Genomic DNA, 12,188 nt, shown 5'->3' with positions numbered 1-12,188 from the left:
CAGCTTTTGCAGCATTCCCAAAATAGCAGCCAGATGGAGGCAAGTAGAGGAAGATCAACTGAATGACCTCCGCTCCTTGTAAATTTGACATTGGAAAATTGTCCTTAGTAATCCATATGACACATTTTTTCAGAGAATTTTTAGTCTATTCCTGTTATTACTTTGTATCTACTAGTTTAGCCAAGATCAGATGACTACAGGGGTAGAAGTGAAAAGAATTGGCCGTGTTCAAGAACCAAACAAGGGAAAGATTAATAAAAGTAATAAGCATGATCCTCAGTTGTTTAGGTATCTTGAGGATCTTGTGTACAGAGGGATATAAGGGCTTGTATTTATTCTATCCACCTGGAAGCACCATCGCCTGTTGAAAGTTGCAGCACTGGGGACCAATTCATTATCCTAAAGTGGTAGTACTTTGCTCAGGTTAGAGATTAGGTCCTATTCTTCTACTTCCGGGCTTTGTTAGAGGAGAATGTTGTGGAAACAATGAACTTCTTTAAGGTCAGAGAGAGAGAGTACCAACTAATGATCGATAGCCAGAAAAAACATGTCCCTAATTTATATTCTTTTTCTTCTAGGTTATTGGGAACAAAATGACATCACTGAACCTGGCCACCATATTTGGGCCTAACCTGTTGCACAAGCAGAAGTCTACAGACAAAGAATTCACTGTTCAGAGTTCAGCTCGAGCTGAGGAGAGTACTGCAATCATTGCTGTTGTACAAAAGATGATTGAAAACTATGAAACCCTTTTCATGGTAAGTGAATGTTCCTTAATATTACACTAACTGATTTTGAATTTGACTCTTCAAGTCAGGATATCCTAGATGGTGTTACCAAGAAGTTGAATTGAACTACGTTCAAATAAATTATGCAAACATTGTTATACGAAGGAATGATTAGCATTGGTTGAATGCAATTGGTAAGCAGGCTACATCTTCTTATTTTAGCAAGTGAGCTTTGTAATGAGGGTTAAGCATTAAAAATGGGTAGATAAAAAAACTTCTTGCACATAAGGGCAAATGTATCCTGACTGATCAGGTTCTCTCAAAGATTTAGGAAGGAACCTTGTTTAAGCTGCACAAAATATTTATATATCTAGAGAAAGATGCTAAGTTAGTTCCTAGATGATTTTTTCTGCTTTTGTGTGATTGAATTTTTTATTAAGTTGTGAGTTAAACAATGCAGCAAAGTAATACAATTAATGAAAATCCCCCCCTTTGTCTGAGCCAGGAGGGGAAAGAGAAACCTTTAGCCACTTCAAGGATTGGTGCCAGCCCCTTACCCCACATTGACTTGAGGAGAGACAGGTATGGGGGGTGCTCTTAGTAGGCTGACTGTTTGGACAGAAGGGGTGCAGCATAAGCCTATTGGTTCTTAGGCACCCAAAGGGAGAAGTTATAAGTAAGCCTGCGGGTTTGTCACGGAAGTCACGGATTCTGTGACCGCCGTGACTTCTGCAGTGGCCAATGAGCCTGGCTCAGGAGCAGCTCAGGCAGTCTCGGGCCACCCCACCCCACCCCTCCAGCAGCAGCAGAGTTTGGCTGTGGGAGGGGCAGGGTTGGGGCGCGGGACAGGGTGAGGCGGGCTCTGGGTGCGCTTAACTGGGGGGCTCCCCGGAAGCGACGACATTCCCCTTGCTCAGCTGCTAGGTGGAGACATGGCCGCCTCCGGCTGTAGGCATCACCCCTGCAGTTCCCATTGGCCGCAGTTCCTGGCCAATAGGAACTGTGAAGCCAGCACTCGGGGCGGAGGCAGGATGCAGAGCTGTCTGGCCACACCTCTGCCTAGCAGCTAAGCAAGGGGGATGTCACTGCTTCCGTGGAGCCCCCCAGGTAAGCACCGCCCAGAGCCCACCTTACCCCGTCCTATGCCCCTATCCCCTCCCACATCCACTCTCTGCTGCAGGGGGAGAGGCACGGAGCCAGGTAGGGAGCCTGCCGGCCTCTCCCTCCCCAGCACCAGTGGGGTTCCCGGGCTGAACACTCCCCCCCCCACCCCCGCCCAGCACTCAGGCTGCTCTCCCCCAGCCCCCTCCCTCCCCCAAGTTTTAGTCAGTATATAGTAAAAGTCATGGACAGGTCACGGGATGTGAATTTTTGTTTACTGCCTGTGACCTGTCCGTGACTTTTACTAAAAATACCCATGACTAAAATGTAGCCTTAGTTATAAGTCCTTCTCTCTGCCCAAGGGCACCATTCTGGGCTGTAAAGAAAAGCTTGGATTACAAAGAAAGGACGACCTGCACTGGACAAGTTATTGCTGCATAGTTCCCAGATGTGTTACTTAATAAAGTTGTGGCCTAGTTAAATCACATTCCCGGCGTCTTGTCTTTCTTCCTATTGTCTACAAAACTATCACTCAGTTTAGTACGGCTCTCCAAGCTCTGGTCAAGTGAAAAATTCTCTGATTTATGATCTTGGCTTAAGAGAGCCTCTGGGCTGGAATAACAGGCTAGTGCAGGTCTGAATTGTCAGTGGTATCCTTCCTTCATTTTAAGGAAACTAAATTCACACAAATGTCATGAAGAAAAAGAAAACTTTTAAATCTTAGAATGGTAAGAATAGTTATGTGTTCTGTTTTGTTTTGTTTTCCATTATAACTAAGTAGCAGCATTCATTGTACTACTGGTGATCAGTTCTCAAAACAGGAAGACAAAAGAAAGGGAACTGTAATGATAGAGCATAGATGGGAGCTGGGGAGAAGATCGGAAAATCTGTAATGTGGTAGCATAGGTTTGAGGAACGTAACACAATGTGGAACATACTGCAGAGCAGGACATAGCTGGGGAGAGAAGGGCATGAGAAAGTGAGAGTGAACACTGCTTGCCAGGTCCAATAACAGCAACAGATGAGCTGCTCTGTCTTTCTTTCATACTGTATTTCCTTCCATTACATCCTGTGCATTATTTTTTATTCTTGTTCCAGTGAAACATTCAGCAATTTGTTTTTCTTTTGCTTTTACAGTTCAGGAACATTGCTGGTATATTTTTCCTTCTAGGGAAAAAAATGATGGAACTGTGCTCCTGTGAGAGTTGCTGCTTGCTTGGAGCACTGCTGGCAATAATGATTTTGTTACAGCAAGTTTACATAAAACAAATGTTGAAGTATTATTATTTTTGTTTCACTGAACGAACATTTTATGGAACAGCCACCTCTCAGCACATTACCCTCTAGGCACACATTCAGATTTTTAATGTGGAAAGGGTGGGGTTTAGGGATTGACTAACCTACATATGGACTCTTTTAATTGTGACAGTTTTATTCCTTTATCTCTTCAGTGCTAGCATTTTTATCTGAAGGTTAAACTCGGTGCAGGGAAAACAGAAATAATTTTCTTCCGTTTTCTGGAGTAGCTTTTCAGTTTTTGGAGTGAGATTAAAGTCTGTGCATCTGAATGCCAGACTAAATGGATAGCTGGATTCAGGGGGAAACTATACCTACCCAAATGCTCTTTTTATGACTAAAGTATATTGGTTTGAAACATTCAGAAATGTACAGCACACAAGCATCTCTGGAGATTTTGCTCTTCCCAGGGTTTAACATACAGAGTGGTTTGTTGTTTACTTGTGCCTGTTTTCAGGAATGAAACTACGTTCCATGTCAGTAGTTATTTTTAAGTATAGTAGTGTCAAACGTCTTGTACTTATTGTTTCATAGGAACACCATGGGTCTATATTCATTTTGTTAATGTCACTATTGGGGTTCAATTAAATGTTTTTTTGTTCTCTGTGAAATTAGCACACTGCATCCTTTGCAAAGTTGCTGGGTTGCTGGGAACAGACCTGTAAATTTATTTGTAGCAGAACTCTGATGATTCCCAATCAGGCAGCAGCAAATTGTTAGCCAAACCCCAGGGAGTGGGGGAATGCCAGGACTGCTGTTTATAGTTATTGTTTGACATTTGTACTACTTTCAAATTGAGAAACAGCTGGACTAGAGCATGCAGCCACAGTATATAACATACAGTGCATTACTGCCAGGGTGATTTTTTTGGTTTGGTTTGTTTTTTTTAACACTATGACTGGCTTCAGCATTGAGAGTGGAACAAGGTTTGTGAAATAAAATCTAATAGAAACAATGTGATATTTGGCCCAGACCACAGACTTCAGAATGGTTTTGAGTTATTTCTGGGTCAAAAAGATTCTGTTTGTCAGAAGGATCCCAGATAATTATGAACTGCTTAGATTTCTAAAATAGATTCCACCAATTCAGATTAATGCCAGCAATCTAAAGTGAATTTACTATAGTAGAGATATTCTGACCACCATTCCGGGCTCAATTGTGCATTTATTTTGGTTCCCAAATTCCCTTTGATTACAGTGGGATTTAGAGGTGCAGTTATATAGGATAGGGTCCTATAAAAGACTGCTGGTCTCCAGCTCCCTAACTAAGGCCCTAGTCATGCAACTGAATCCCAGTAGGTGGACTCATACACCCACATCATGTCCCATTGACTCCATTGGAGTTCTGCATGGGTGCAGGAGTCCAAGCTGCCAAGTGTCATGCATTTAGCACCCCCGATACACATTCCTGCATCTCAGGTGAATTCTCACATATCTAGCTCAGCTGCAGCGAGGCAGCAGGCATTTGCCTGCAGTTCCCCATTTTCATTGCTAGAGGCCACTATGGCACTCCCTGAGCAGGCAGCTAGGCACCATTTCTCCATGGCAGTGGTTTTCAAACTTTTTTTTATGGGGACCCAGTTGAAGAAAATTGTTGATGCCCATGACCCAACGGAGCCGGTGATGAGGGGTTTGGGGTGTGGGAGGGGCTCAGGGCTGGGGCAGAGGGTTGGGGTGCAGTGGTGAAAGCTGCGAGGTGGGGCTGGGAATGAGGAGTTCAGGGTGTGGGAGGGGGCTCTGCGCTGGGGCAGGGGGTTGGGGTGCAGGAGGGGGTCAGGGCTCTGGGGTGGGGCCAGGGATGAAGGGTTTGGGATGCAGGAAGGGGTTCCAGGTGTGGGGAGGGCTCAGGGCTGGGGCAGTGGGTTGAGGCTCGGACTTACCTCCGGCGGCTCCTGGTCAGCGGCACAGCCGGGGTGCAGAGGCAGGCTTCCCACCTGTCCTGGCACTGCGGACTGCGCTGCGCCCCAGAAGCGGCCAGCAGCAGGTCCGACTCCTGGGCGGAGGAGCGCAAGCAGCTTTGTGCGACTCTTGCCCACAGGCACTGCCCCTCCCCACCCCCGTTCCCACTGGCTGGTTCCCACGGTTTGAAAAACACTGCTCCATGGTCCTCCTGCTAGATCTAAGTCAGGAATGAGCAGCTGGGAGACAGCACAAGATGAGACCTCATAACAGTTCCAGGCTTCCTCAGCTACACCATTTCTAGCTACCTGGAGGGCCCCTATCAGCATGTATCTTCTATTCTGACAGTCCCCTGCCCTCCTGGAACCCTAGCACCCACCTACCTCCCAGCAGCCACCAGCATTATCAACAGCCCCATCAACCCCCCCAGCTTCCGTCTCTGTGCATCCCCACCACCACTGCCAAGTTTTGTGCAGCTCCATGACCTACCCTCAGCAGGTTGTATGCAAATCATTCACTCGTATGCAAATGAATTACGTTTGCATAAAATTTTAAACATGAAGCAAAACAAAACTAGGGTGTTATGAGAAGTCCACCAGCCTAAATCCAGTTGCAGGATCAAGGTTTAAGTTGCTTCATTCACCTTATTTAAAATTCTACATACATTATGTAGCCAGCTGTTTTCATTGTATAGATTCTTCCCCTCCCCCATAAATCTATTAGAGTTTTCAGGGAATTGTTTAGTTTTATATTTGTAAGGGGAAATGTTGACACTTCAAACTTTTTTTTATTTTGGCCAAAGTCCTGTTTACTGAATACTTTTATGATTAGCAACTTGATGTTACTTACTCAATGTAGTATGCAGGAGGAAGCAAACTCTGCTTTCCCCTCAAATTTTCTTTAGAACCAAATCCATTGTTCACAAAGGCCACATAAATTGAGAGGTCACAAGGCTAGGTTATGGCAGTAGGATTCCAAAAGGGCACTCCTGTAGAAAAAAGATTGATTATTTAAGGACTGATAAACAAACACCCAAAATGTAAGCAAAAGAGAAAATTGTGCATGGACATGCACAATTATTATAAAGATTTTATATCTATTTTAATTAATGAGCATTTATTTATCTTCAATTACCGGTATTTCCTTTGTTGTTGAAGGTTGTGCCCATTCTGTGCCTTGAGTGCGTTTATAAATATTAAAGTTTTATGACAATTACTGCATAGTCCAAAGAAATACAAATGATGTATCTCCAAATACTTCCCCAAACACCCCCTCATCCCCAAGGAATCTATTAGGAATCCTATTCGTATTTCCCAGTAAATGCCTGGGAGAACAAATGAACTGTGCAACTTGACCTGAACATCATTTGATTGTTAACTCTGACAAACTGAGGCCAGAAACAGACTGCATAGTTTACTGAGGGTATGTTTACATTGCAATTAGACACCCACAGCCGGCCCATGACAGCTGACTTGGGCTTGCAGGGCTCGGGCTAAGGGACTGTTTAATAGTGGTGTAGATGGTCGGGCTTGGGATGGAACCTGAGCTCTGGGACACCCCAACCCCCTGCCGGGTCCTAGAGCCAAGTCTCCAGCCTGAGTCTGAACATCTACGCCACAAGTAAACAGCCCCTTAGCCCGAGCTCCGCGAGCCCAAGTCCACTAGCACAGGCCAGCTGCCCGTCTTTCATTGCAATGTAACCATCCCCTGAGACTGTTCTGCTTCCAGATCCACCCATCACGAACAAACCAGACATGGTTAGTTCAGGTTTTTCAGGTGATTTCTCTGTTACAGCATTGCATGGGAAGCAATGAATTCTCTGATGTAATTTGGACCCCACACATTTAAAGTTTGGTAGATAAAACTTCAGTATGTAAATTGCACCTGGAAAACACACTGGCAGCCAGTGCAGATCCTTGAGTACTAGTGCAACATGCTCCCAGTGAGCGAACCCTTGCTACCTCCTCAAGACAAGTTGCCATATTCTGCAGCAGTTGAAGTTGCCAAGTGGTTTTAAGGTTGAGCTCCATGTAGAGTGCATTGCAATAATTCAGTTGGGAGGTGATAGGTCATAGATCTCTATGGCGAGGTCCAAGTCCAAAAGAAGATGGCACAGCCTCTTAACTAGCCTTAAAGAGTGAAAAGCCTTTAGGAAAGATGTGGATAAAGAGGAGAGAGTCCAGAGGAGAGCAACAAAAGTAATAAAAGGTTTAGAAACCTTGACCTTTGAGGAAAGGTTAAAAATACTGGGCATGCTTAGTTTTGAGAAAAAAAGACTGAGGTCTTCAAGTATGTTAAGAGCTGTTATAAAGAGGACAGTGATCAGTTGTTCCCCAGGTCCACTGAAGGTAGTACAGGAAGTAATGGGCTTCAGCAAGGGAGATTTAAATTAGATATTAGGAAAATCTTTCTAACCGGAAGGGTAGTTAAGCTCTGGAATAGGCTTCCAAGGGAGGTTATGGAATTCCCATCATTGGAGATTTAAAAACAGTTTGGACAAACACCTGTGAGAGGTGGTCTAAGTTTACTTGGTCTTGCCTCAGTGCAGGGGCAATATAAGGTTCCTTCCAGCACTACGTTTCTATGATTCTGTAATCTCAGTCTTGACCAGATAGACTGTCACCCAGCTCACCATCATCCAAGCCACAGTCTTAGTTATGTGCTGTGTAAGATGATCAACAACTGCTCTGGCCAGGTCTGATGAAATGGAGAGACAGTCGGCTATCATTCACAAACAAGAGACAGAAATATTCAGATCCTCACCCTATCTGCCCCTGCAAATGCTGAACAGAAGGGAGGGAGAGAAGAGAATCGTATGGCACTGCATGTGGGAGCACCTTGTGGGTAGATAAGCAGTCTGACAATATTATCCTGTGTATCATTTCAACAAGAGCCATTCCAAAACAACACTTAGCTCTCTCTGCTAACAACTCTGGCTGTTCCAGCAGCACTTCATGGTCAGTCGTATCAAAGGCACCCAAAAGATACTGTATAACAAAATGGACACTTAAAGTCTGGCTCTTGGACTGAGATTTTTTAAAGGACCTAAGGCAGAGTTAGGTGCACAGTTCCCAAGGCCTAGGCACCACTCAAGTCCCACTTTTGCCTCTGGCACTTGTGGCCCTGAGTGGAAATTGGACTCCTAACTTCCTTAGGCCCCTTTGATAATCCTGATTTAAGCTCCTAAATAAATGGCCTGATTTTAAAAGTACTTAACACTCAGCAGCTCCCATTGAAATTAAGTAATTGGATAACTGAACAGAATCGGGCCCACTGGACACCAGCCTACCCAAGAAGCAAGCTGGTTTTCAACTGCAGAGAATGTGCTGCAACCAGGTCCTGGCCCTCACTACAAACATCGAGGCAGGATTCCAGCGAAACTCAAGACTGGTACTGCCTTCAGTCAGCAGCATTTGACACAGCCTATAAGGCAGGTCTGCTACTGAAACCGGCCAAAGTGATCCCCTGCATGCGGATTCACAGGCTGCTGAACTGCATGCTTAGCAACTAAAGGATGTACATATACCTCATAGGTCAAATAGGCTACCACAAGGCTCTGTACACTCTTCAATGTATACACAAGCAATATGCCTGAAACAGTAGTGCAGAAGTTTGCATATGCTGATGATTTGCACTCGCAACTCAGCCCCATATCTGTAAAGAACTTGAAGTGACCCTTACATCTGACATTAAGATCATGGAGGAGTACTTCCAAAAGTGGCAGCTGAGACCAAATTCAGGCAAATCAGTAGTCTCTACTTTCCACCTAGACAATAGAATTGCACAAAACACTCAGTTGAGTTTTGTTGTGAAACTGTGCGTTATGACCCAAAGTCAATCTATCTCAGTATCATTCTTGACCACACACTGACCTTTCATGACCACCTCAAAAAATAGCTTCTAAAGTGAAGACTCGCATCAACGTTATTCAGAAGTTAGCGGGAACAAGTTGGGGATCAACTGCCCCAGTGCTATACCCAACTTGTGGGTAAGCAGCTGAATCAGACCATGCTAATCATCATGAGAACTTTAAAATTAACACATCTAATGTGGCTATCTCTATTAGCAAACATCGAATCTCCAGCTATCCATTGATATAGCCATAGCATGAGAACTTAAACGTGCCAAAGATTACCAGCACTTCCCATTCAGACGGTTATGGATAACATACCCTAACAATGCCTGAAATTGAAAAAAACCACTGTGGACCATGTGACCACCTCATGTCTCTGGATCTGGCCAGGGAATGGCAAAGTGTGCGCACATCATCTACCATTCTAAACAAGCACATTACAGATGCCCCCGGGTTACACAAACCCGACTTATGCAAATCCTCAGTTACGGAAAAAGTTCTGTAAGTGATAGTGGTCACTTAACACTGACATACAAGGTAGTTTTTAGTCCTATATACATCTGTGTTGTATGTATTTTTCTCTGATGTATGAGTGTGTGTATGCATAGTTATTATATCAACTTATATATACACAGTATTTTATATAATTGTGCACAATTTTATTTTCATGCACAAGTCTCGTGTTTTAAAATGGGCATAATAAAAAATTAAAATACACTGTAGGATATTCTTCTGCAACTAACTTCTTAATGTTGTTTTCACTGTAGGTTCCCCCTGACCTACAGAATGAAGTGCTAATTAGTTTGTTAGAGACTGACCCAGATGTTGTGGACTATTTGCTGAGAAGGAAAGCTTCCCAGTCATCGTGAGTAATCTGTTTTTTCATCATCTCTGTTCCTGCTGGGAATTTTCATTTTCCATTGGAAGTGTTCAAAAGATTCTAGTTTTCCTCAGTTCTTGTGTATATTCTCTAAAGGAGTCAGAGAGTGCTCCCTATGACATTGACTCTGCCAAAGAAATTACGCCTCTTCAACATTGTTTTCTAAAGACAAAACTTAACTGTTTATAAGAAAGGTTTGTGTACTGCTGCAGAGAACATACCATTAGGTGTACATAAATATATTCAGTGCATATAATCTAGTAACCCACTGGTACATGTCTTGTGTTTGTTGTGGTCTTGTGCTTTTGGTAACACAACACATATATTACACTATCATTGACATATACCCTGCAGTGCCTTAACAGAATCATGGCTAGCAGTTTGGTCAGTCTGTTGCCCTCTTCCTATCATACACATTCATAAGCTTCCAAAGTAGACACGACATTGCTAACACTCTGATTGCTATAATAGAAAGTGTATTGACAATGGATGGACAGATCTAGCAGTGTGTTTAATGAAAGGCATGAAGAGGAAGAAAAAAAAAACCCTGCCAATCACCAGAGCAAATATGGTACACAAAATATACATATTCTTCTCTGTTAAATACATGATCTATGCCTGCCTATACCCATGTGCCTCGATGCTATAACTTTATACATTTGGAATAGTGAGACTGCTATCTCTCTTATAGAATTCCTTCTAGCCCTAGTAGGTCCCAGGATATCAGACCTTAAAATCATAACATTGTTATTTATGGCAAAGCTATTTAAGATAATTTTTTTTAGGAGTTTCCTAGATTGAAAACTATTTGGGACAGGGTGGACTGTATCTTGTGGATGTGGAAAGTGGATGTGGAAAGTGCCTAGCACATTGTGGTTGCTTCCAGAATAAATAGTAAGTTTCTAAAATCCACCAGCAATGATTTTTCTGTGGTGTCGTTCGGTCACATCATTTCAAATGTATGCCAATAAAAACCTTTATGTTAGACCTCACCATCTATGGTATATAGAGATGTATGATTGTGTTTCACGTATGGATACATGTTCTGATTTATCATAGACTTAAGTCACAAAACGTTGTGCATGTGAAGGTTTATTCTTAAATCCTTCACTGAATGCTCTCAAAGCTTATTGATCTTTCCTTGCGCATCCTTATTTTTCAGCCAACATGCACACATGCAGGGGACAGTGGATATCTTGTGCAAATCACAAGTTCCTCCTCCCACCCCTCAAGGAAAGGTTTTCAGTGACATTAGGAGCTAATAGGTGCAGTACTATCTGTGTGTTGTACTTTAGAATATTAAAATGTCCCTGAGAATAGAAATATGTGTTGTCATTTTTCTTTTACCTGGCTACCAACTGATTTATGAAAGACGCACTTTTCTTTGCTATTTATGTTGATGCAAGTATGTTTTCAGCTGTGATTGGAAACTTTTGGGTAAGAATTTGGCTAGGAGATCAGAAGGAATATTGGCTCAGTGTTAATGCAAGGGATGTGCTGTTTTTAAGAGATGGGTATGTTGCAGAAAATAATTTGCATTTAAAGACGTGGGAGCATTTTTTTGGCCACATATATCTTGGTTATTTTTCCTGTGAGAAGAGGGAGGCAGTAGAGAACAAAGGAAAAGACTACATAGATTTAATCAAAATGAGCCTCCAAATTATAACAACATTCCTTAATGGATTTTGCTGACCATGTACTTGAGTATGGATTTCAGTTTGGACCTATGGGATGGAAAACTTTACATATTCCTCAATAATTAAATAGACAAGCTCCATCCGCAAAGAAATTAATTGTTCTCACACACTATGCTATGAAACCAACTTCAACATTTTATTCTCATGCAAATTATCCTGAGGCTACTACAACTGGTGCATGCACTGGACCAGCCTTCCACATCTATGCTTTTAATGCCACTGAAAAATTTCTTGACTCTGTTTTAGCCATAACATAGCAATCTCTTTGTTTTCCTCCTCAAAGGCAGACAAAACGGAGTTTGCCTCATTTTCCACTTCTCTTAAGAGCTGAGTATCTTGTATGAAACATCAGGGAAAGGTAATAGGGTTGGGCATTGAGAAGTGCTAATTGCTATTAACATTGCACTAATTACCACATCGGATGTTGTGGATAATTTCCCTGACATTTTTATACTTCGCATTAATGACGATGAAGCTTTGGAGTCTCCAGCTGCAAAGCGAACCAAATCTAAATTACCTCTACATAAAAATAGTTCCTTAAGACCATTTATGGTTTACCATGTTTAAGTAGTCATCATAGAGTAAAAATATTTGAAAATGATAGATTTTTTTGTTTGAAGTTCTCTTTAGATAATGGTTTTTAATAGGGCTATCCATTAATCACAGCTAACTTACGCGATTAATTCAAAAAATTAATCGTGATTGAAAAAATTAATCGTGTGAATCACTGTTTTA

At 42.5% G+C, this 12,188-nt stretch overlaps 1 protein-coding gene across 4 annotated transcripts in view; it reads left to right on the top strand.

Moving 5' to 3' along the window:
* The window catches only part of LOC112112643 (rho GTPase-activating protein 6), a 456,011-nt gene that overhangs the window by 428,644 nt on the left and 15,179 nt on the right, over nucleotides 1–12,188 (top strand). For all 4 annotated transcript variants that reach the window (XM_024208628.3, XM_024208629.2, XM_024208630.1 and 1 more), the window contains exons 9-10: nucleotides 579–758; nucleotides 9,644–9,741. In XM_024208628.3, the coding sequence (XP_024064396.1) occupies nucleotides 579–758; nucleotides 9,644–9,741 (278 nt within the window). The remainder of the gene's footprint in view (nucleotides 1–578; nucleotides 759–9,643; nucleotides 9,742–12,188) is intronic.

The sequence above is a fragment of the Terrapene carolina genome, unplaced genomic scaffold, assembly GCF_002925995.2.
Source record: "Terrapene carolina triunguis isolate 2854851 unplaced genomic scaffold, T_m_triunguis-2.0 Scaffold22, whole genome shotgun sequence".
Lineage (NCBI taxonomy): Eukaryota > Metazoa > Chordata > Testudines > Emydidae > Terrapene > Terrapene triunguis.
The sequence above is the reverse complement of the archived record's forward strand: the minus strand, read 5'-3'. Positions and strand labels throughout refer to the sequence as shown.